The following is a 25,071-nucleotide window of genomic DNA, read 5'->3' as shown; positions in this document are numbered from 1 at the left end:
CTCTGTTCTTTTTCCTAGAGAAATTACTTCCCTAGTGTTAACACCTCCACCTTTCAGTTTAAAAGATTTAGTTTACGTTTTACGCTGGCTAATAAAACCAATAAACAATACATTAAAAATAATAATATAATAATTAATTTAAGAATTACAAATTTGGCAAATATAAATTTAATAATAACAACAATCCAACTGAATACTCATATCAAAACATTTTACATAAAGTTCTTATCATTGGTAATTAGGTAGCACCCATACACTGCCACGATACACACTTAGAGGAAAACAGCAAAAACAATCCAATGAGCAAAACTATTGTTTTCATATAGATGCAAAACTTTACAGTGAGAGTCATCACAAGCCCCAGTCCGGTGGCAAAATAACAGCAGGGAGAAAAATAAGACACACAATAGACGACAACAATCCTCACACTTAAGCTAGAGGGGATCCACCTCCTTGCTTGTAAGAATTACCAATTAAACTGAGTCACATTTCCATAATGCCACTGGAGCAGGATCCCGACTCCACAGCATGACTGGAGATAGTTGTGTATTATTTCAAGAAAACCTTTTTCTTCCTCATTCACATATTTTTGTATGTATTCACGCTAATAGTCCTTTTGATAAAATCCTTCAGAAAATAATTAACTTTAATAGCTCTTCTTGCAGCTAAAGCTGCACAACTGGGTGACAAATATAAATGAGCTTTCTACAGCAAAACTTAAGTCTCCAAAAGAATTATAAGAAAAAAAAAAAAGATATTATGGGTTCAGCAGTGCTTCTGGGGTAAAATGTGTATTTGTGATAAATGTATCAAATCCCCTAAAAACTACACCCATTGAAACTTTGTATTTAGGCTGATTTGCTTTCCAAATCATAGAGACAGCACAGTTGCATACAATCTTTAAACAAGCACAGCCACAGAGAACTGCCGAGAGATTTAAGAGAAATAAAAGCATGAGCAGGTAGCTCGTAATCTTCTTTTCTCTTATTCTCCTCCCTATAGCTGCATTAAATTGCCTGTTGAGAACAATAACATATTTGTGCTTTTATAGGTAGAATGATTTGTATTATGTAAAGATTTGGCTAACAGAGTAAAGATGCATTCACACTGAGCTGGATTACATGCTGTTAATAATTTTCTGGATACTCTAGGGGACCCATAATTCTGGTGGACTACAGATTAGCATTTGAATATATGCTTTGTAATACATCTCAAAGCAGACTTTTTTTAATTTACTTTTTGCAATTTTTCTAGAGCCACTCTAACCAGAAATCAAATAATGGGTAGCATTTTGGAGGGAAAAGTACACCACAATCGAGTTTTTAGCCGCCTCCCCCACACACTCTTCAGAGTACGCAGAAAATCTGTCTTTTCCCAGCTCCCACACCATTTCAATAGCTTTCATTAGAATGTCAGACTACTAGAGTATGTGATCAGGCTCGCAGTACTGTTCTATGCATGTTGAATAAATGGGTAACTCAGCAAGCAAAGACGAATCTGTTGTTCTGAATAAAAGCTCAAGCTCTCTAGAAAACTGGGCTTGCCATGGGCTAGCTTCTGTTTCAGAAAGTAATGTTAAAATAAATTATTTTAACAAAATTAATAAACTACCTCAACATTGCAGAGAAATACCCCCAAAATTTGGGTTTGGGTATAAACTCCAGCACAGACCAAACTCACATATTTCTGTTTTCCTGAAACACTGAACTCTTTAGGCCACTGTTTGTTAAACATCGAAATCCTTTGTAAACTCTGTATGTCTTTCCATCATTTTTGAAATACTTAGTATTTCATAAGAGTCTTAAACCATATGACTCCCTAACAAACATGATATTCTCAGACAAATTCAACTGGGAAGCATACTGTAGTGTTTCTTTCTTCAATACATTATTTTTCTTCGCATTATAAGTTTCACCTAGCAAGTACGGATTCACTGGACAAAATGTACTTTTCGTGGCCTTTGGTCCTCAGTTATAATTAGTTGTCTGGTCCCTGTTGCTTACAGTGTAAACAAGGACTGATAAACCCACGCTGGCTGCATGTATTTATTACATTACAACACAGCTGCCAACTGTCTAACCATTCTAATAAAAAACTATTTTCTAAGGTTTATGTTTTATTGCATGTATGACTCCCTTATTGGTTAGCATTTTGGAGTTGTGGAAAAGGTTATGAATTTAGAAACTGACTGCATTCATATCATATTTAAAACTTAATGCTATTTTATTAAAGACATATGGGCCTCCAAAGTACACATATTAAATGTCATGTAAGAAAAGTAGCAGTTTAAATCATGGTCAAATTCATTTTTGACGTGACTCCTGAGGCTTCCCAAGATCTGAACTATTTCTTTGTAAATCTGGCAGTTTAACCACACTCATAAATCACTTTCAAAGCATATTATTTCTTAATTTTACTGCATTAGAGAGCATTTTGCCTACACAGTGAACTGTTTGTAACCGTTATGTGAACAAAGTTGTATATTTAATCTTACAATGGGTGAAGAAAAAAAAAAAAAAAAGTCTTAATTTCTCAATCCTGAATTTACTTCTTATTTTAACCCAAATGATACATTTCCTATTGAAACTTGCCAGAGCAAGATATGTAGGATAGTTTGCTATACTGACGTAACAGAAACTTCATCACCTTCTACTTCAAGCTCATAAATTAGGAACACAAAGGCAATTGTAATTTAATCATTAAGCAAATATCCCACAGGTTCTTTTACAAGAAAGAATGCCTAAGGTTTTCAAGCCCCACCAAGGTTGAAAGTGAAATTAATCATCTTTGGGACAATGCATATGCATTTACTAGGCACCTTGATACAATGACAAAAGCATACCTTAAATACATTTAAAAATTAAATGCATGTAGCTTGAGGACAGATACCCTGTCTGCTAAAGTCACAAGAAACCCTAGCTCCAAAACAGACTATTCACAGACAAGGATTCAAAGCAATGCCATTTTTTAAATATAACTGGAATTTTCTTGATTTATCAGAGAAGTTCCTAATGACAGCATTAACTACAATTCACATGTTTTCCTATGAACAGTTTGTCCTGGGATGCTACAAAGGACGGTGAAAAATTAGGGCAACAATTTAACTGCAAAAGCTTTATACTCTCACTAATTCTCTCAAACACAACATCAGTTCTCAGTCACAAATTTTTTTTGAGCTTTTTACCCACACAGTGAACCCTCATTTTCCCCTGAAACAATGATGAATGACCAAAGTCACCAAATCTTAAATATTTTATGTCAGCTCCATTGTCTGCAAGATGGGCAAAATGTTCTTCAGTCAAGGTTTTCAAGAAAGTTAAAACATTGGTCTGTAAAGCAGAAAGGAAAATTTTTGAAGGAAGAGAAAATGAAAATTAAAAAAATCAGAGAAATCACAACATGATTTTGGTGGAAAATTTCTTGAGAGTTTTAAAGGGTGCTTGGATCAGGATAAATTTGCGTATGCCTTTCACCTAGACCAATAAGTACTCCAGGTGTGTAAATTGACTCTATAAAGGTTATTCCACTGCCCCCAAAGCCAATTAAAAAGTCTGTTGCTTCATTCAAAACTGAGTAAGATTTTTCAATGGCCAGCCTGACTAGAACAAGCTACAATTAGCACTGTGTTCTGCAACCAGACACAGAATTCAATAAAATGACTCCCCCTGTATTTTAACATGATGAAGTTAGCATCAGCTTCAACTAATACTTAGGAACTGGAACCAGAATCTGTAAGTTTAATATGATTTTAAGCGAGCAGGCAGATGAAACTGTGCTGCACACTTTTCCTTTGACAAAGGCAGCAGTTATTAGGCAAAAAAGTTCAGGATTTCTTACAAAATACCCCTTTGGCCTATACATTTCTGGTAAGGGTGGAGATGAGGGGAGAAATCTTAATCCTTCTCTGAAATCAAATTATTAATTCTTTTTCCTGAAATAACTCATAAACCAGCAACACAGCGGTCAGATTCCTAGTCATTAAGGGAGAGAGAATGACCAATACACCTTAGCTTTTGGATGACCTCATCCCTACCAGCCCTCCATGCCTCTTGAACCACATCCTGGCTGATGTTACTGCAGGGGAGGATTATTATTGTTATAGGGCTCTGGTGTTCTTGACCTGTCAATATGCTGGAGCACACAGTCTTTCCTTTAGCCCAACGGGAAAGGCAGGATTCAGCTGCTTACACACAAGCTTCTACTGCTGTTTCAGCCACCCTACAGTATCGGCCCAGCCTCCCACAGTGGCTCCAGGAAAGACTGCGTCTCCCATAGATACTTGTCTCCCACCCACTAGGGGGACCTGCTGTATACTTTAGGGTATCTGAAATGGCACTAGACCATTATTTTTAGGTGCTTGAATTGTTTCCAAAGTGATCAGAAATATTAGCTGCTACCAGGTGTGTCCATCCTCCCCTTTTTTTCCTGTCCTCTCATTCCATCCATCCAAATTGATTATGGCAACACTAAACCCAGTCCAGCATTCAGGTCACAACCAAGCACTATGTGACACGCCTGTACCACATTTTATATGATGAAGACACGGTCCTTTACCCCCCAAAATGATTTAATTCTTCACACTTCAACTTGTAAGCTTCAGATGACCACAGACTTTTCTTTTTGACCACAATCCCACCGCAGTCAGAAGAAAACACATGGAAGATAAAATCCACTGCTGTCAAATCAGGAACTGCATCACAGACATCATTAAAAATATCACGGTGCAACAAAAAACATTTCTCTAATGGCAAGCAATACCAGAGAACACTAGGGGAATAACATACCTATTTGCAGGAATGTCATGTTGAAAGCACTCCATTGCTTATTTGGTTATTTAGTACTTTGGTCTGGATATAGAAGCTTCGCTACCACAAAGTTGCCAACTACATCATAAGAGCAAGTTTCTTGAAAGATTTACATTAATGAAGGAAAGCAGTACTTCAAGACAGAAAAGAAGGGAAAAAAAAGAACAGAGTCATCTGAATCACAAAGATCTTGTAAAATGCTCCAAATGAATATTTTCTGTTCAGTTTCCATGATCCCAAAGAATCAAGGAGAGGGAAAGAAGGCAGGAAGAATGAAGGAGGAAATTTACAGCAGAGAAATAGAAAAGTACCATGAAATACAGAAAAATTACCGCAAAAACACTGGGGGAAGCTTTCAGTAATTTAGATCCTAGGATTTACCAGCAAGAAAAAAGACTACTGAAAAACAGAAGAGTACATCTCTAATGTAATGACAACAATTAAAATAATCTATATAATGTGACTTTTAATTACTAATTTCATGGATGTCCAATTAAACAAGTCTATTACCTAAATGTCCATAAAAATTTAGCTTTCTTTTTTCCTTCTTCAGAATATCAGCAACCTAAAACCATGTGGCCACATAAGTTGGTCTGAAAGAACAAGTCATAACTCTGAAAGCACAATATAAAAAAAAATAAAATAAAGAGTTCACACAATATTTCTTTGTATGTGAGAATCACCTTTCTAAAAAACGGTAAGAGTTATAACCTCTGCCAGGGAGGATGCCAATGAACTTGGTTAGGTTAATGTAAAATACAACTCTGTTTACATCATGATCTTCCTCATAGCATGTTGTCCCTTACTGCAAGATATGCTGCTGAAGATCACAACAACAAATCACTTTTGTCTTCATTTGCAGTGGCCCTTGTGACCAGTTTGTCTCTAACAGCTGGTGACCTTTTGATCGGTCGGTGAAACAGTGAAGCCAGGTCTTAACACAGCATACATATACACTGCAGAGCTTGCTGAGAAAACTATATGACACCCAATCAAAGTCAAAAAAAGCAATAAATATAAACTCAGCCATGGCAGGTTTTTCCAACTGTTGAACCAGATGCTTCAAATTTACAAAATTACAAGACCACCCTTTGGTAGCAGTAGTTTGCCACTGATTTTCTCTCTCAGAAATCTTGCTGTGACAAGCACCTTTCAGGCAAAAAAAGTATTTTATAAGTGGACCGTCACACTTAAGACTACTATGATTTCAATGGGAATGACTTGTCATGGTGACTGAGAGTACACAAGACACATAGTGCCTCAAACTCTAGGTCAAAAAAAAAAATCACCTATAGGAAAAAAAGAATAGACATTAAGCTGGCCAAGAGTTTTGCCTATGAACAACTCCCATGCCAACCAGTGGTGGCACCTGATAACAAGATCCATTGCATTAGTTTTTCTGCAAAGAGGAACTACAGAAGAGCACAGTGAGCTCTGCTTGTACAGCAGTGCTTCCATCTCCAAAAGAAAAACAAACAAAACTTATAGGATAAAATTCTAGCTGTATTTATCCATTGGGAATTTAAACCAACCATGATTCTTGCCCTACTATCTGATATCACAATATTACATTCTGCTTAAGGACGTTTTGTTAAGTAGACTGAATAGGCTGATCACAAGACAAAAGCCAGACCATATGCTTGTAGCATCTAATAATTGAAGTTTCCATAGTTCTAAACTCCAAAATAGAAAGAAAAATAAAAATGAAAAATATATAAAATAACAGCAGTAATAAACAAGTTGTCATGTTAGCCTCTTCAATTAAATGGATGTGTTAATGATATACAGTGCCTATTGCCATTCATCAGAGAACCTCCAAGTGCTTTACAAATATTAAATAAGTCTTACAAAGGGATCAGTTTGCTTACTACTACTGAAAGGCAGACACCTTTCAGGTGCAAAGTAGCAGCTGGTTAACTAGCACACTGCAACACTACATAACAGTTTAGGGCAGAAGGTGGAGAGGAATGCCTTAGTAAATTGAGACTGCAGAGAAATCCACGGAGGCAGAACATAATTACCTGAACTGGAACCAGGCCAGAGGCTCTGGGAGAAATGCCCCTTCCTATCTGAAAAGTGCACTGGGATCACCAATGGCTAAAAGGACACTGGCTTCATGGCAATCATATACTTTGTTTTAAAGGAATAATTTTAGAAAAGAGACATCACCTTCTGCATTCTATGTCTTCAATAGCAATTAGATACCAAAACATGATACCATGCAACACCTTCCCAAAGAACTAAATATATATCGGTTTGCAAGAATTATCACCACAAGAAGAAACAATGAAGAGAGTCTTTCCGCCTACCCTAACATACATATGACCCACACAGGTCCATTCTTCCTTCCTGAGAGCTGGAATTACAGCAGGCTAAGCAAAAGGAATACATGCCTTTGCTATTTTAGCAGCTGCATGTTTGCAGCTTAGTCCCCCCAGTGCTGAAACTCATTGTTTTTCTCTCATTTACAAACTGAGGTTCTTCCTCTCTAATCATGTCACCTATCATACATGAAGACACAAAATACAGAAAAAAAAAGAAATCAACTCCCTTTAACTGTCATGGCTTGTAGATTCAAGTATTGCATGCAGAGACAGTGGGATCTATGGCACAATAACTTGATCCAAAAAAAGGGAGTCTATTTCCCTCCTTCATACTCACATTTAAACTGATATATAATCAATACAAATGTAAAAGAAGCTATCACATACTGCTAACTACCGAATTAATTAATCCAAAGACTACATATGAAGAAAGATCCAAACTACAGCAGCACTACTTGTTGACCTGTACCCTTACATACCATAACTGTACATTCGCAAGTTCACATATCATTTGCTACAGCATCTCACAGGTGTGTTCTACAGAACTTCATTAGCCATCTGATGAACTACCAACTTTCCATGTATTCATCTAGTATATAACCTTTCAGTCACATTCTTAAGCCCTTTTTTGCTTGCACAGATACAATAATTTGATATCCCATTTCTTAAAAATCTCATGTCGCTAATTTACCCCACAAACACCATGCAATTTGACAGCAGATTTTCTCTCTCAACACTGAATCAAGACATTTCCATATTTGGGAAATTGATTTCGTTGTTGCTACAAAAATTGGGGACAGCTTTAGTGACACTTCCAAAGTCTTCTGAACTTATGACTATCAAAACTCAAATTCCATTTCTGGATCCACTGTGTTTCGTGGTAAGCTCACGCACACATACACATACCACATAGATGTCTGCTGCAATGTGACTGTCAAGGGGACATGCAGGTATTCTCAGAGACAGAGAAGGAGAAAATACTTTCTGATGTTTCAAGGATTGGATCATATCCAAAAGTTCCTTCTTAACTGGATAATGCAAACATACAAGAATCTAAACTTCCAAATTAAACTTAAAAAATGAAAACGTGGATCATAAGGAATTGGAAAGCAGAAGGAAAACCCTAAGGTCATCTCTCAGTTCCCCAACACCCGGATCATTTCTTAATGTTGGAATTTCATAATACTTTTCTTATTTCTAATTCTACCATGTTAATAGCTTCCCCTGCAGACCAAAAAAAAAAAAAAAAAACAACAAAAAACACTTTAGTTCAAGATATCACTGCAAATTTAAAAAATAAGTAAAATCCACTAGGCACTAGGTCAGAAAAAAATAAAGCGCAAATGTTTTTCACACACAATTATTTCATAAAATCTTATAGCTTTGTTTGTTTACATTTGGTTTGGATCATAGCATTTGCTTGAGATAATGGGATTTTTAAAATGAAATTTTTTAAATGACTGAACTTAGCTCCGACAGCTTAGTTTTAGCAGGTATGACTCCTGTATCTGGCAGGCCCTACTCAGCAACGTTTCCTTCTAAACCGCCAAAGTGCTCATACATAGAAATATAAAATCTGGCATTTTTTTTTCCTCCCCAAATATCCTTTATTCCTAATTTGGATGAGTCATCAGGGGATTATGATCCAATCATGTTACAAACTCTTGCTTAAAATATTTAAACTTTCCAAAGAGCAAACTGGATGCTTCAGCGTGCCAGAGAGTAGCATGACTGCTATAATGTGTTTGAAGTCGGTATTACTTACAGCATAGCAGGCTGGGCTGGAGTCTTAAATTCGTGACATTGCTCTGTTTTAGTAGGTAAAACCTGGACACCTGAACAATAAGAACCCTATTACTTAGAAGCTCTCTTAAAGAGATATCTTACTAGCTGGCGGTTCATTGACGTGATGATTCTTTACACTTTAAAAGCCCTTTGCTCTATAGCTGCTTCAAATGCTTTAATTCATAAGCCAAGATCTCTACACAATGGTGCTGGTAAAAGGAGAGATTATGAGACATGCAGATGTTCTCCAAAGGTTTTTTATTTACTTCATTATTTATTTATTATAACCCACCTCCTTTTATTAATAGAGGGTGGGGTGGGGGTGACTGGTCCATGAAATGCATTAGCAAAAAATTTAGCCTTGCCTAAATTCTTGGATGCAGATAGAATCTATTTAAGAAAAATATGATTCTTGTTACATATTTAAGGAAAAATATTACTAAAATCACTCCTTATGCCTCATCTGATTTGAATAGGATTTGAAAAAGCTCATATCAGCATCGGTCACTTTGAAAACGAACTTTTTCTTATGAACTTAAACACAAGAATACTGACAATGATGTGAAAGCAACACTGTAGATTTTAGCTCACCTTATTTCTTAAGCTGTAATGCCTAAATATTTACTTTTCCTATCATAATAAAATAACCCCCTCTACTCTCCAAGTAACAGTGTGAGCAAGAAGTACATATGCTCATTACATGAAATGTAGATACTACACTTGCCTTTCTGCTCAAGTGTCTCCATCTTAGTTCCTTAGAGAACAAATGCTATGTCAGGTTTTATAATTATAAATTGAGATGAAAACAATGCATATAAGGGTGAAAAAAATGTCAAAACACCTATATCGCTATCTTTTGATGCACAGCGTCCTTTATCCCCAGTGGATGAGATGCTCTTGGATGAAATTCCAAGAATGCAGAATAACTCCACTTAACACAAAGTCAGTTACTTGGGAGTACACCCATGACACTGACTGATGATTTGGTCCTATAAGCTGCAAAACCCTCGCATGTGACCAAGTGCACATTGCTTGCTTTTGCCACTATAAGTAAAACAGATAAAAATGTTGAACTTAAAACCACAGTAAGCTAAAAGATAGTTGTTGGGCAGAGGGGTTACAAAATACTAGGAAATATATGTATTTTATAAGAGCAAGTGTGTTGATCCAGTATTAACCAGTTAAATCTGTATATAGAGAGACTTACGACAGTGTGTAGCTATTCATAGCAACACACTATATATATAATGGATATATCCACATTTTATCATCTAGATTAAATTATTGTGAATATAGATCTTTAAAATATGAAATTATTATTTGCTTTGATACATTGTATTTTCATTTTATTTATTTATATCATATTCAACGTAAAAACACGGAGTCCTAAAATGTATTCTCCAATCACATCCTGTTTTGCATCCCTAAGTTTTAAAGATGAAACAGTTGGAAGCACAATTCATACACCTATAAACCAAAGAGGGGTATGGTTTTAAATAATTATGTCAAGAAATGACAACTGTACTCTTTGTAGAAGCAGGGATGAATAATTACAAAGCTAGGACATAATTAAGCAATTTTGACTGTCGTATTCTTGAGCTGTCTTTCTGATGTGAAGTGCTGTCATGCCCAGAAACACACTTCACACTGGACAGGCATCTTCCACTTTGATCTACGCTTATGCCAGTGAAATGAGGTCATGGTCTGGTCATTAAAAAAGGCTTCCTCATCTGGCTCAATGCCTCTTATCCAGCTAGGCTTACCCAATCTCCGTTAAAATCAGGCATGATACAATGTTCAATATTTTGACAAAAGAAAACATAAACATCACAGAATAATGAAGTTTAGCTCACCGACATAGCAAGATGGAACACTGCATTGTAACATTAAACTGTTTTCTGATAAATGACTGCATCTTTCCCTAAGACAGTCATATCACAAACAGATGCATTTTAAACAAAGGATGAAATGAAGCAAAGCATGAGAAAGTGCAGTGTTCTGTTAAAAAAAAGAAAGAAAAAATAGGGAAAAATGAAAGTAAAAAAATGTATACAAAATAAAATATTTATGACTTAGTGATGACTGGTGATTGCTAGATACTTTTGCATTTGAGTAAACACCAGCTAGTCAGATGGAAATTTCTTGCTTTTATTCTCATTTTGTGTATTTTTTCTTGGTGGGATATTTTGCTCTCCCAAGTATTTCATGTCAAGACTAAAATGAAAACAACTCCCCACATCACAGCCTCTTTAGATCATCACTCTCCTCTTTATGCTGAATAAGCCATACCATCTCCTTTTCATAATGGAGGAAAAAAACCCACCTCACCTAGGATATTTGGGTTTTGGCGTTTTAGGTGTTTTGGGGTTTTTTTGTTGTTGTTGTTGGTGGTGGTTATTTTTTTCCAGAAAAAAAGCAAGTCTGATAGACTTACTGTTTTTACTACACCTGGCAGAACAACATTTCCATGTGGCATCCACCAACATAAATACTAATCACTATCTCCATTCCTGGCAAGCATAATGACACAGTGGCTACTTCCTTAGGGGGGCAAGATAAAAAACATTCTTATGAAGTTCACTATCAGCAAGGTCTTATATCACTAGGTCAACTTCTTAGGGAGTTTTTTCTGATGACCAATACTGGATGTGCTGCAGTCTTCCGCTCAGTTTGGATCCAGGTGTATTCTCCCCTAACTAGTTTCAGAAAGCTTAGAATATATTACCACTAGCTGTCTGTCAAACTTGGCAGAAGCTGGCCAACAATTTCAACAACTATATGGGATGGGAACTCACAGACAGACAGACAGAAAGCACTAGATTCAGCAAACCTGAAGGCTGAAGAATAATAAAAAAAATGTATTCAATATATAATATATGACAGAGTTTGAAAGTACAGCTATTGTGCACATCATCTTTGTGATATATAGAGGAATGCTGCTTGTTATGGTCTTTTAGTATAGCTATAAACAGCTATATACATAGATATCTGCATCTGAAAACACATGTAGAAAAAGCGTTTGCATGCATGCTTACTATAAGCATGAATACCCTAGGAAACAAGCACAAATTCAAAACAATTTAAAGAGGTTTATAATATCTGTTCTGCATCCAATTTAATATTTATTTTAAATTAGCCACTTTGGTAATATGTATATAATATTGTATGATGAGGGTAATTTTGTAGTGCCTTAAGAAACATTAATTCATGCCATGAAAAGCATTTACAATGATTTTACCACCAGCAATTTGTACCAAACCATTTATAAGGAAAAAAACCCACAACTTCAGTATGGCAGTAACAACAGTAAATTTGAGCCTTCTGCAAATTTGCTGAAATAAATATATGTTTTATCATAAGACTGCGCAGGTAAATAATTCAAAACTATACAAAAGGTTCAATTACATATGTAAAAGATAAAGATGTTATCCCTACATTTGTGAAGTAATTTACCCCTCGCTATTGACTTGAAAGGAAGTTTCATCCAGAACGATAACTTCAAATTTAACAGGCATTTTTCTCCTTCTCTTACACTATTAAGTTGGTTAAAATTCAGAGCAGACTCTTATATAAAAAATCAAAATGCTAATAAAATTTAAAAAACACTTTACCAGATCACAATCTGATTTGATAAGAAGAATTATAAAAGAATACAACATACGTATGCTACATCCAACACATGTCAGCTGTTGCATTTTGGCCAGATCCAGCAAAGATGGTTTGCTGTGAATAAGATATCCACAACAGCTTAGAAAGAAATTATTTATTACCTATGTGAAGCTGGAATAACTAAAGGCAGTGGTAAACAATATACAAGCATAGCTTTGATATCAGAACTGTTACCATTTTAGTAGTTAAAAATGAATCAGTCTGAATTAATTTGTTATGCACTGCAATTGTACTTGTGATAATGCATTTATCTAGCACCAGTGTTACAGTACCAAACAGTGTATTTCCATAACTGCTACATTATTATTCAGCATTATTGGAAATCTTCAATAAATTATTGATGGTATATTTTAGAGCACAAAACAGTAAACAGAAAGCAAGTAGACTGAAAACTTGAGTTTTAAGAAAGAATTGCAGCCCTAAAACCCTCTGCAGCTCAGACTGCTGTTATCGTGTCTTGATCAACAATGGAAAAAGAAGGCAAAGCAGAGGATTCCCATTCCCATTCACATTCTGTTTGTGTCGGTGGGATGCAGCATGCCCAGAATTGATGCGAGCAGTATCAAAAGCTCAGATTATGGAAACCGTCGCTCTGATGTTGTCAATGCTAATTAGCAAGACACCGCACTAAGTAACATCATACCAAATTAGAATCAGCTGGTCCTCTAAAAGCCAATAAACACCATAGGTGTGAGCTCTGCAAAAGACATTTGTGTTTAACACAAGGTGGGGGACAACTTGTCAGAAAAACTGCGTTCTTTCGAAAAAGCACATTGCACAGCTGTTACATATCTGTAGACTGGGTAAAAATATTCTTTTAAGCTCAGTGACACATATTAGTTACTTTGTTATACGCAAGAAAGGTTGGAAACCAGGGATCTGATAATAACCACAGTCCATTAACCAGGTATAACAATGAAGTTTGATATTCAAACACATAAAAATTACTAAGGTTTTTGTCTCTTACTTGACCATATTTCCTAGTCCTTTCATTTGAAAGGTTTTGTCAGTTACTTCAGCAGAAGACACAGCCAAGCTTTCAGAGTTATTCTAAAACAATGTTAAAGAATCACATTGGTGTTAGTTCTTCCATTTACGCTCCTACCTTAGCATCCTTGGGCTTAACCACTTTCATGAAGGCACCTCTTACCAAGGCTTCCTCTCTCTCCCTCCTGGTTACCTTCCGAGTATCGAGAAATTTCAGGTTTCTCAATTTGTGCAGGACAAAATACCTGACAGCAAGCAAAATGCACGCAGTTAAAATCCAGTAATAAACAAAGACATACTCAGAGACTAAATGACTAAAAAATAAAAGCAATAAACAGCAATAGCCTGTTTCCTTTCTCTGATCACCTTTTTCATGCAATGCAGCTTATGTAAGAAGTTATGTACTTGCTTTACTCCTTCAAATAAAGCTTGTGAAATATGAAATAACAATTTCATATTGGGCGGATTAAAAAATAAGAAAGGATATAAAAATAAGAAAACTATCACCATGGGCATGTACGTTCTCTACAGGTATTAGTGAGGTATAAGGCATACTCAGAAAGAGAATAAATTGGAAATTGTTTTGAATTGCCAGTTTGAAAAAAGGACTTTTGAGTGATTTCAGAGTCCATCCCACATAGCATGGGAAAACCAATCTAAGACATGGGAAACGGCCAAATATCTTCTCTGAGAGAATTCTCAGAAAACATTAATTTGCCAACACTTCTGCAGATTGTAATGTTTTGCACAACAGTCAGCAATATTAGAGACATGTGAACAGCAAACCAGGGAGGAGTATAACTTCTTTTCTACCATACATCCTAAAATACCATCATCCTTTGTCTTGAAAAAAGTGTATGTCAGTGTCCAAAACTCTTAACATTAGGAAAAAGAATTTGTCAAGATAAAGCATGCAGTTGTTCCTGGTCTCTGCCTTCCAGGACTACATTTTGACACAGGTATCATTTGAAAGAGAATTCAGTTTGGTCCTGCCAGAGAGACAAGGTGTCCTTATGGCATAAGGATCTCAGCTCAGGATTAAATGCAGGAGGACACAGGGAGAGACTATTTTTATGAAAAATATTTTAAGAATTCAAAGTTCTTGTTAGGTTCCATCAGTACTATATTCTTAATTATCTTTTTTACACAAAGTACAGCAGTTTTTTAGCCTCCAAAAAAAAAAAAAAAAAAAAACAAAAAACAAAACCCGTTGTCTCCTTGCTTGCAGAGGGGCAGAACATGGCAGATCCAAAACAAAGCAAGGCACAGAACTACAGCAAATCAAAATATCCAACCACGGCAAGTGCCTGTCATTTACATTTAGTCAACCAAATGTGAAGCAGACATTGCAAAGTGAGGGAAGTGCCAGACTTTTCCTGGTAGGGGGTAGAAAGGTGATTGATACTGTTCCCCATGCCTAGCTGCTTTGCATAAAACTCCAGTCCATCAGAAAGCCTCCTAATCATACCAATCCTTTCTGGCACTGGGGGAAAGAAATCAAAGTCATTGAAAACTCTGCATAACATTTTGAAAAAGAACACCACACAAAAAATGTGTTTTAAAAGGTAGGAGTTATAACACCATTCTTAAGACCAGATAAACATGTGAAAAAGTCTGTAAGAGTCCCCCTTCTACAACCAAGAAAAATTTAATGCTGCAAATAAACCTTTCCTTCAAGTACACCTTTCCTCTGAGGCAACAGCTTCGTAAATTGTTAACAAGTAAACTGAAAATGCTCAGTACTGAAATGCTCAGACAGTTTAAATGTGAATCCTCAATAAAAGACATTCACTGATACTAGGCGAAGGAGAAAAGAGAAGTGCTTTGCAGAACAGAATGTCTCCTTAGACCATTTATTAAACAACAGCTACAGATCTACGAGACTGACGCATTCCCAGACTCCTCCCAGCTTTACTAGCTGCTCTACCAGTCCTCCCTGGCATTTTGCTGGCCCTTATCTTTCAGTGGAGGAGAAGCTATCCATCTTGTGTTACTGGCAGAAAAGCTCTGATGACAACAGATTCTTTCAAATGAAGACATGTACAGAAGGAAACAATATGTCAAGAGTGAAGAAGAGTGAATCTAAAAATGAGCAAAGACACCCACTAAGTGTAGGGTGAGAAAAGATGAATATTCAGGTGAAGAAAACATCGGTATTAGGAAATCAGCAAATGTTTAATGATGGAATGAAATATGCCATTGAAAAGCAGGCTGCAACAAAAATGACAACAGACTAAGACAGCACTGTCATCCATGCTGACTTTGGATCACAGCCCTAATGTCAGTCTCTCAATCATTTCAAAAGAGCTTAAAATTATAATGGCATTCCTTGATACAAACATGGGTTTGTATTTTTAAGCCACCCTGGCTGCGCTTCGAAAAACAAAATCACCACCAGTACTTGCCAGTTCCAAAAACAAACCCCAAAAAACCCTACCCGTGTAAACTAAACAGCAAGATACACCACAAGTCACGGGTCTGGGGCTGATTTTTTATTTTTATTTAACTTGCATTCCTTAGGGAGGACAAATATTAAAAAGTACCGTAAAGGTTATCCCACCAGTAGAACAAAAGTATATCAGTGATTAATTCTTTTTAAAGGCGATTCAAAACACGATCCCATTTACTCAGATTCCTTTTACTAAAAGCGGAATAAAAAGACTCTATGTTATATGAAAATAATGCGATAGTTTTTTATTACACAGCTGAAGAAAAGCATCAGGCTTCCTGGATATATTTTAGCTAGAAATATGAAGATGCAGTTTCAATCTAAATGTAACACAACTTTGCCATAAAAAATACAGGAAAGGATTACCAAAGCCCTGGAATGAACACTTTACAATATCAATTCAACCCTTGTAAATTTAATCCAGGGTTATTTGTTGCACAAAATCTCTTTACTGTGATGTATGACTTAGTTACTAAGGTTATCACAGCAGTATCCTAAAGTTGCATAGTACATAAAACATTTCAGTTAACAATGCAGGGAGGTTAACTCCCACAGATAACCTACTATCAGAGGGTTAGACCAGATGACATGCCTCTGTCAGCTTTCAGGAGCTATTGATGGTTCAATCAGTTTGTTTTGAAGGTAAAGTACAACAAAAGGGCACTAAACTTATTCAAACTGTCAACAGGGACTATGGAATGTTGCTTGCAGGTAAGTAATTTTGGGTGTTTTAAGACTATTATCAAACACCAATAGCTGCAGAAAAAGACAGCTACTAATAACACAGAATGCAGCCATCATAAAATACTTTATGGCAGGTACTAGGATCCATAAATTGCATGACACACTGCACCTGTTTTAGACTTGTAAAATCATTAGTTAAGAGAATGCTGTTTAATGAAGAAAGATCCATCTAAATTTTACATTATTATAACTTTATAAAGGTTTATTTTAGGCTAAAGGTGTGGGGGGGGCAGGGTGTCCCTGCCTGTCCTCCCTGATTTTTTTAAATAATTTTGAAACTCAGCACTGCTCCATGTGATCTGAGACTGCTGTTAGTGGGTTTTAACATCTTTGCAGTGGTGTGAAAAAAGGTTAGAATCTTCAGTGATGAGGATAAAGGCAAGCTTCAGAAAGAGGGGGAAAAAAACACCACCACCCCACTTCCCACCCCAAACCAGAGACACCAGGAGGGTGCTTAGAGAACCATTTATCACTACCTGTAAACTGATCTTCTGATTCATGATGGATCAAAGAAATGAACTATGTAAGTAAGGTGGCATCTTCTTTTGTCCAGAATCATCTCCTCCCTTGACTCTCAGTGCCAAAAGTCCCATGAAAATAAGCGAATAACAGGTATTCACCACACACAAACAAGAACACTCGGCGATGGGAAAAGACCGGAGAATATCACATTTCATGTTCTTTCAGTCTTAGTTAAGTGAAAATGACAATAAAGATTAGCAATTCATTTACCGATTTTGTAAGTGTTGCATGTGATTAGTAGCATTTTAACAGTTTTTACGGAGAACTGTCAAGATATTGGAAAAGAGGGACAGGATTGAGGGGGCATTTGCAAAAGAATGCAGTGAGTTTGGGATTCAGTTGCTATTGACATTGGCAACAGTTCAATGGGGCAAAGCCTTCCTTTGAAGAAACATGATCGAGCTCAGAAAGGGACAGAACAAAGACACCTTTGAGATCAGCTATTGCTATTTATTAAACAATACACAACTCTAGTTTTTATATAAAAGAAATACCATCGCAGATACTGACTCTACAGCCTTTAACAAATCACATACTTGTTGTCTCGACTCTGCCTTACGAACATGGAAACTAAGACCTATCAGTTCCCTTGCAGGTATATTCTGTGCACGTTTCTAGGTCTCTATTGTGTAACAGTCGTTACTTAGAATATAGTCCTTGGGTTATTCTGTCACCCCCAAAAAATCAGTGATGGTTCACAGAGCCTCAGGAGAGAGTTTCACAGGTGAAGCAAAAGGGTTCAAAGAGAACATGTAAGTGTTCTTTAAAGGATCACATGGAAGAAAGGAACAAATCTATTTTTAACATAAGCACAAAATTTGTCAGTTTCGTCAGATGCAAGCTACTTTAATGTCAACTTATTTTTCTTAAACAGCTACTGTGTGATTTCATTCTGATCTATTTTTTCAGTAGCCATTTAGGTTCAGGCATAAAAATGTCTTTCATTTTACTGAGTTTTGGTGCACTACTTCTTACGATTGTCAAGCAGTTCTAGGAAATATTTATTCTAGAACTGTGAACAGCGTAACAAACAAAAAACAAACACAAAAAAAACCCCAAAACATACACACCGAAACCCAAAAAATCACATGATATCATAGCATCTAAGGGCCCTGATTCATTTATTACCTCCCTTGGAAAAGCAGACAAGTTGTAGAACACAGCTGGCCTCCTGATACTGAAAGATAATGGCATCACCCATGAGCCACACTATAAGAAAATCTTAAAAGAGGCAATAAATTACTCAGGGAAATAATTTTTTGGTGTGGGATTTGTTTGGGTTTTTTTTCCTCCTTTCTCCTAGTAAATCTGTAAACGTTAGCATTTCAGAGAAAATAATCTCTTCCACTGAACCTTTACAGAAAGACTATGGTAAGAACTAGATTCTGTATAGTCCTTTATTTTGTACTTTCAGTAACAAAATGCTGGAATATAAAACTATATGCTACAATAATTAAGTTTAAAGCACAAAATTAAGCTGGCACTGAAAAACTGAGAAATATTTGCCCAGAAATGCCTACCTCCACCCGCAGCACAACTGCAACATCCTCTTTGTTTTATAAAGTGTTTACTCAGTTTTCTGTGCTATTGCATTTATTTTCTTTGACAATCACAGAACATAAAAATAATATACCTATTTCAAACTTTGAAGGGCTGATTACGCTCTCAGTTACATTATTGTAAACTAGAAATAATAAATAACCTGAAGTCGGCAAAGTTGCTTCAGCATTCAAATGGGGAGAGAGGAAAATAAAAATTAGGACTGAGCAAAGATGTTTATGACACTGAACCAGATTATCTCCTGTAAACATTTCTTGAGCACCACCCAAAAAGTTTAACTGCCTACCCCACCAAACAGCATACAGCTGGCTGCAGAAAACCCATCTGCCCCAAAACTTCCTCCTTAAGGAAGCCAGATCATACACAAATGAGCATCTTCCACAGCAGAAGGCATAACGTTGGCATGAGATACGTTAGAGGATCACGTAGCCTCTGTGCAACCCTGGCACTGCTTGATTATGACCATGTAATTCTGAGGGGCTCTCAAGTCACTCAGAAATCCAGACCGCCTCCTTATACTTTAACATCCTCATCTCGACTTCAGTGTAGCAAACTCTATGAATTAAGAAAGTATCTCTCTATACATGTAACAATAATTATAGTTATGTCTTGACTTACTGTGCTAGTATGGACAAATTGGGGTATTATGGACTTCCAATTTATGTGGCTGAGCAAAAATGTTCTAATAGCCCTTGCTCATAAACCCTTCCAGTGGCTATCCTCATGTGGAAGTTGTGTGGCTATTCAATGTCTAACAAATACAGCAGGGTTTTTTTTCTTCCAGGTACTGTAGAAATTACAAGGCCTCCTGCAAACGGTGAAGTAGCACAGATTCATAGATTATACAGATGTAAGGGAATACCCTAATCATCTCATTAAGTACATAAAAAACATATACAGAAGTACCACAGACTTCAATCCCTCCAGCTAAAAGAGAGCCTCAGCAGTACATTCACTGCTATTGACCCAGTACATTAGCATAATTTTCATTACTGAGAATTTCTACTCTCCTATTGCTTCTTGAATATGTATTTATGTATTTATATCAACATCCAAATTCAGTAACAAGACTATTTAAAACAGATGAGTAGGTTCTGCCTCCATTAAAAAAACAAAACAAAACCCCCACTAAACCAAAACAAAATCACAGTAAACCACAACAAAACTGCAAGGAAACTGAAAATGCTACAGGAGGACCCAGCATTTCACAGAATCAGACCTGTGGGGTAGGAATAGCTGATTTAGCTTGAAAAGTTAATCCATATAAAACGCATGCATTTCCTTTCTTGCTGTTATATCTTAAGAGGACTCCATAAGGTTATCACCATTTGTTCCCCTTGCCAAAGATAGCATATCTAGTATATGTACTTTTAAGCTAATTTAAAATAAACTCAGGCATTTGTTTCCACTTGCCCTTGTTTCCATGTCAACAGCACTTAATGAATGCATCATTCCAGGAAATGTCAAGAAGGAGCAAAGAAGAATGAACAAGCACCGAAAACTTCACACATGGCGTACATCCTTCACAACCATATCGCTTTAATGAAAATAGGTGAGGTCACCTGCAGCATTCACAAATGCTCTGTAATACATTCTGACCCAGATGCTTTTTCGCAGTTCAGTACCACCACGTTTGAAGTTTTCACTGCAAACAATGCCCCCACAGAACTGACCAAGTGCGGGTACAAGAGAAGCAACCACCAATTACTGTGTTGACTTCTGTTACTTTGATCTCCAGGTCGTGACCTTTGCTTTCACACAATCTTCAAAGCAGAGATTGCAGAGTAGGTTATTTTAGAGGACGCGCTCTTTTGCAAGCTAGTTTTCTGTGCTTCGTGCTTCCTGTTAGAGCCAAAAGCTTTTAAAACTTTCCTATCACCATATTTCAGATATTCTGCTTTTCCTTGCCCTCACCCCCAAGACATCCCTTTACAAAATATTGCCTCCCAAAAAGAGAAAGCTTAAAGAATAAGGTAAAAAAAAAAAAAAAAGAACTTATAGCACCTTTTTTTCTTTTAACAGAAAGGAACTAAAGCCATTTACAATGATGGAAAAAAAATATGAGTTTTTAAAATGAACCAAACAAGTTTGCTTAGAAAAATACCACAGAAAGGAACTTTCCATTTTCTTTTCCTTTCCAAGCAAAAATTCCAATAACAAGCACAGAAATATTTTCATCAATTTGTTCTCCTCCATATATGAAAGTTAAGAAGGATTAAGAGGGATGGAAAAAAATAGTTTATTTTTTTCTAAAAACAAAACAAAAAAAGAAATACAAAAACCCCTACTTAAATGTTACTATGTTTCTTCGAAAAAACTAACTACTTAGAGAAAAAATCACAACAATGTTTTTGTATAAAACCTAAATTACATGAAGAACTAGGGAAAAGCTTTGGAACTGAAATGAACAGAAATGCTGTACCAATGGATTACCTGAGGAACCAGATCATAACTTCTTGACAAAAAACATGGGTTTATAATTTTCCCAAGCATTTATGATAAAACCTAAGGCAAAATATTGCTTTTTATCTGTGTTACTAATACCACAGTAAATCACTGGGCCTTGTGTTTTTAAAAAAATTCATCTTCCACATTTTTTTAAGGTTGAGATTTTGGAGTTTTTTACAGATCTTTTCAGTCTGTTGGAATGCGAAGATTAAGTAAAGCTTTGATTACTAGCACCTTTCTCTTTCTGGTTGAGGAATTAAATAGCCTGAACTCTAATTGAACTCAGTAGGAAAGAAATTAAAGCTCAATGAAAAATGAAACTGTGGTTCCAATGGTCACTGCAAAAAAATTACAAAAAGAAGTTCCCATTCAGAACAAAACAAAACCAGTTAAAGTTTATTGTAAAGCAAAATGTTGACATAATTCAGGTTCACTGACATGCAATCTCCTGATGCTTTCTGTGTGACAAATTTTCTCAAAAAAAGAAAAAAAATCTTAGGAAAAAAAAGTTACTTCAAACTATTAAAGAATGCTGAAACTGGCCGTTTCAAACTTTTGCTTTTGAGATGTGAAGCAATACATTTGATAAAATACAAATACTGTCTCACTCAGGAGAGCCTGCAGCTGTTAAGTCTGTGAGATAAATCTGTACGTTTGGAGGACAGAAGAAAAATGTTGTGTCCAAGATGCTTCAGAATATGTATTCAAAACACTGGATTAGGTACTCAGAGTAAAATTAGCAGAGAACTTTTAATCAGTTGCACCGTGTAGGTGAATATATTCCCGTAAAGACAGATAGATAGAAAGAGAGGAATGGATGTTTTTGCATTTTGAGTCTAATATTGTCTGGCAAACACATTTCATATAACGTAACAAATAATTATGGAAAAGGATCAGGAAGCTTTCACTATAGCAGCAGAACCATAAATCATTCAACTAATTAGAAGTCCATTCTCCTTACTTAAAAGAGCTTTAATTAACCCAGTTTTTATGGAAAAAAAAAAGAGGGGGGAAAAAAAGAAAAAAAACCAAACCACCTCCAGGTTTTTAAAAAACTGAGGGGAAAGAAAATGGAAGCAACTTTGCAGTTTCCAGCACATGCATAAATACAATCACTTCACACTTTGACACGGTCGTTTGCTACAGTGTGACCTAAAACTACCTTGACCTCCCTGAAATCAACATTTTTGCATTGAAATGAAACAACAGACATGCTTGTTTTGATGTATGGCTGTGTGACATATTATAAATATTACATCACATAACCACAGAGGATGTCAATCAATAAAGAATTTCTTCAGACAGCACTAAATGAACCATGGGTTCTTGCCTCTGAATGGCTCCTTTAACATACTACTTTTGCTTAAATGATTAATAGGAGACATATTGTCAGAAAACATACTTAAAATGAAAAACAGTAAACTGTAGAAATATCATTCATTTTTTAAGCTATTCTCTAGTGCAAATGTCACATAAATTTACATAGAGACAGCACTATTAGACTCTCACAGGCTGGAGAGCAGGCACACCTTCCACTTAAGTGTGAAAGCAATGGGAAAATATTCTATTAAAGCTAGGCTGCTCTACGTCATCAAAACCAAAATGCTACAGCTAAGCTGAAGTCAAGAGTTTAATCACTAGAAGGTGAAACTCTTTATGCTAAGGGTAACCTAGAAATCCTTCTCCCAAATTTGGAACAAAGAGAAATGTACATGTACACCTGGGACGGCTGTGCTCCTGTTTCAACCTAGAGCAGGCATGAGCAATAACTGGTGCATCAAATTCATACCACTTCCCAATAAACCCGCTTTTAGTCTCCACCACTTTGTATTGTTTTATCCTAACTCCTACAGCAGAGTTTGGATTACATGAAGATAAAATCAGAGGTTTGTTACATAACTCTGAATACTGTGGGTGATCTGCTAATAAAAACTAAGCTCAGGCTCTGCAAGGTCAGCAGCGTGGTGACCAGTGCCGCTTGGCTCTGACTTGCCTCAGCCAACATGAAAAATGCCAGCACACAGAGACTGAAATCTTTGATCATATCTGAGCAAGGAAAAAGAAAATCAAATTACTTTTGTTCTTGTTTCTTGTTGGTTTGTTTTGTGGTTTGTTTGTGGGTTTGTTGTTTGTTGGTTGGTTTTTTTTTTAATAATCAGTGTCTCACCTAAATGTTATAGCTGTGAAGATTATGTCACTTCAGCAGACATTCTGTAAGTTTTAGATCTATACTCACAGTCATAGTCAGTCACAAGTATTTTTATTTTTTTAAAAAATAACCGTTGTAATCTTTAGCAACATTTCAGTTGGACATACAGTATTTTATCAGGCTTCCATATTAATTTCCAGGTGACCTTGTGTGTAATCTAGCTAATTAAAATTACATTCTAGAGACAGTTTGGGCTTTTTTATTTTAAACTGAACACTAACTGCTGTGAGTAAAGCAGCGTGATATAGGAGTCCTTTCTTCTGTGATCTTTAACAGTGCCTTGATAACTACAGTAGAAAAAACTCATAACCATAATCAAACGTTAGCAAAAGACAATGCAACTGGCTGAGTGTAGTGATTTATTATTTTTTTTTATTGACTGTCACCATTTGCACAGGTGAACGTTGCCTTACCTTGGCCTTCATGAACAAAAGGCTGTAAGTAAGCACGCATGAGCATCCACATTGAAGAAATCCTGTGCACACCTGCTCAACTCAAACATGTGCTGTACAGCACCAAAATGTTTCCTGAAACAGGGCTGCTCAGAGTGATCTCGCTGAAACGGGGTGACTCAAATCCCCAGGTGTTTCATGGCAGAAGATGCCACAATGTTTTCAGAATAGAGTAGGTGTTTGAGAGTCTGAGTTGGTTTTAGTTCAACATTTTCTTGGTAATAAAACAAAACTGACATACATTATTGTATCTACAAGTGAAAACACTAACCTGTACCTCTGGTAGTCATCTTCATCCTTTTCTTTGCAGACCAGTTCATTTGGGCAAGCCATGTTTCCAAGTAAACTGAGATACCGTAGTGACGGCGCAACTTCAGCCAAATGGTCCAAAAGGCTTTCCAATTCTGTTATGTGTCAAAGGTTGTGAGTTAAGGATTCAATGACATTAACGAAAAAAAGCATTTAGAGTTGCATCACTGCTGATTTAAACGTACATTTCAATAACTGACAATCAAATTTAGTATGGCATTCGGGAGAATGTCACATTAATTGTTCCAAGGGCAAACAGGGATAAACTTCAGTCAGTTTTTTGGCAAGGAATGAAAGAATTCGGCTGTTTTGTCATTCTTTTCTCCTCCTTTCTTTCCTAGGTGGTTCACTACAAAACATTAAAACTTTGACAAAATGATGGATGCTGTGTGGTAAAATGGCTAGCAATTGCTGGAGCCATGAAACTTTTCCAGCACGGAAACAAACAGTTAGTTTCACAGCACATTCATCACTAATATATTCAGTCCACTGGAAAATGAGTTTAAAAAAGAAAAAAAAAAAAGAAAAGAAAAAAAATAAGTCAAACCACAACAACCCACTTTCGCTCCCAGCATACAAATGCTTTGAGTGTGACAGCAACATATTTGTAATTACTCAATTAGTATATGTCAATTAATGCTTCACTAAGTGCAACTTAAAGACTTCGGTGTATTTTATGTAGGAAGCTTTAAAGTCCTGTAAAGCATAATGTTTTTCATTAAAACAGCATTATATATGGGTATTCATGAGGCTTTTTACCTTAACTATACTCCTCAGAACATAAATAATGATGATACACCTTTGATAC

General features: G+C 36.2%; 1 protein-coding gene across 2 annotated transcripts in view; it reads right to left on the bottom strand.

Annotated features, from left to right (window-relative positions):
• The window catches only part of LRMDA (leucine rich melanocyte differentiation associated), a 295,266-nt gene extending 270,911 nt beyond the window's left edge, over nucleotides 1-24,355 (bottom strand). For both annotated transcript variants that reach the window (XM_080403241.1, XM_080403240.1), the window contains exons 1-2: nucleotides 24,226-24,355; nucleotides 13,689-13,815 (exon numbers count right to left, since the gene is read on the bottom strand). In XM_080403241.1, the coding sequence (XP_080259367.1) occupies nucleotides 13,689-13,815; nucleotides 24,226-24,287 (189 nt within the window). In that variant the 5' untranslated portion in view covers nucleotides 24,288-24,355. The remainder of the gene's footprint in view (nucleotides 1-13,688; nucleotides 13,816-24,225) is intronic.
• Between the last annotated feature and the right edge of the window lie 716 nt (nucleotides 24,356-25,071).

This window comes from Falco punctatus (assembly GCF_963210335.1).
Source record: "Falco punctatus genome assembly, chromosome: 9".
In the NCBI taxonomy this organism is placed as follows: Eukaryota; Metazoa; Chordata; class Aves; order Falconiformes; family Falconidae; genus Falco; species Falco punctatus.
This window is presented reverse-complemented; position numbering and strand designations above follow the sequence as displayed.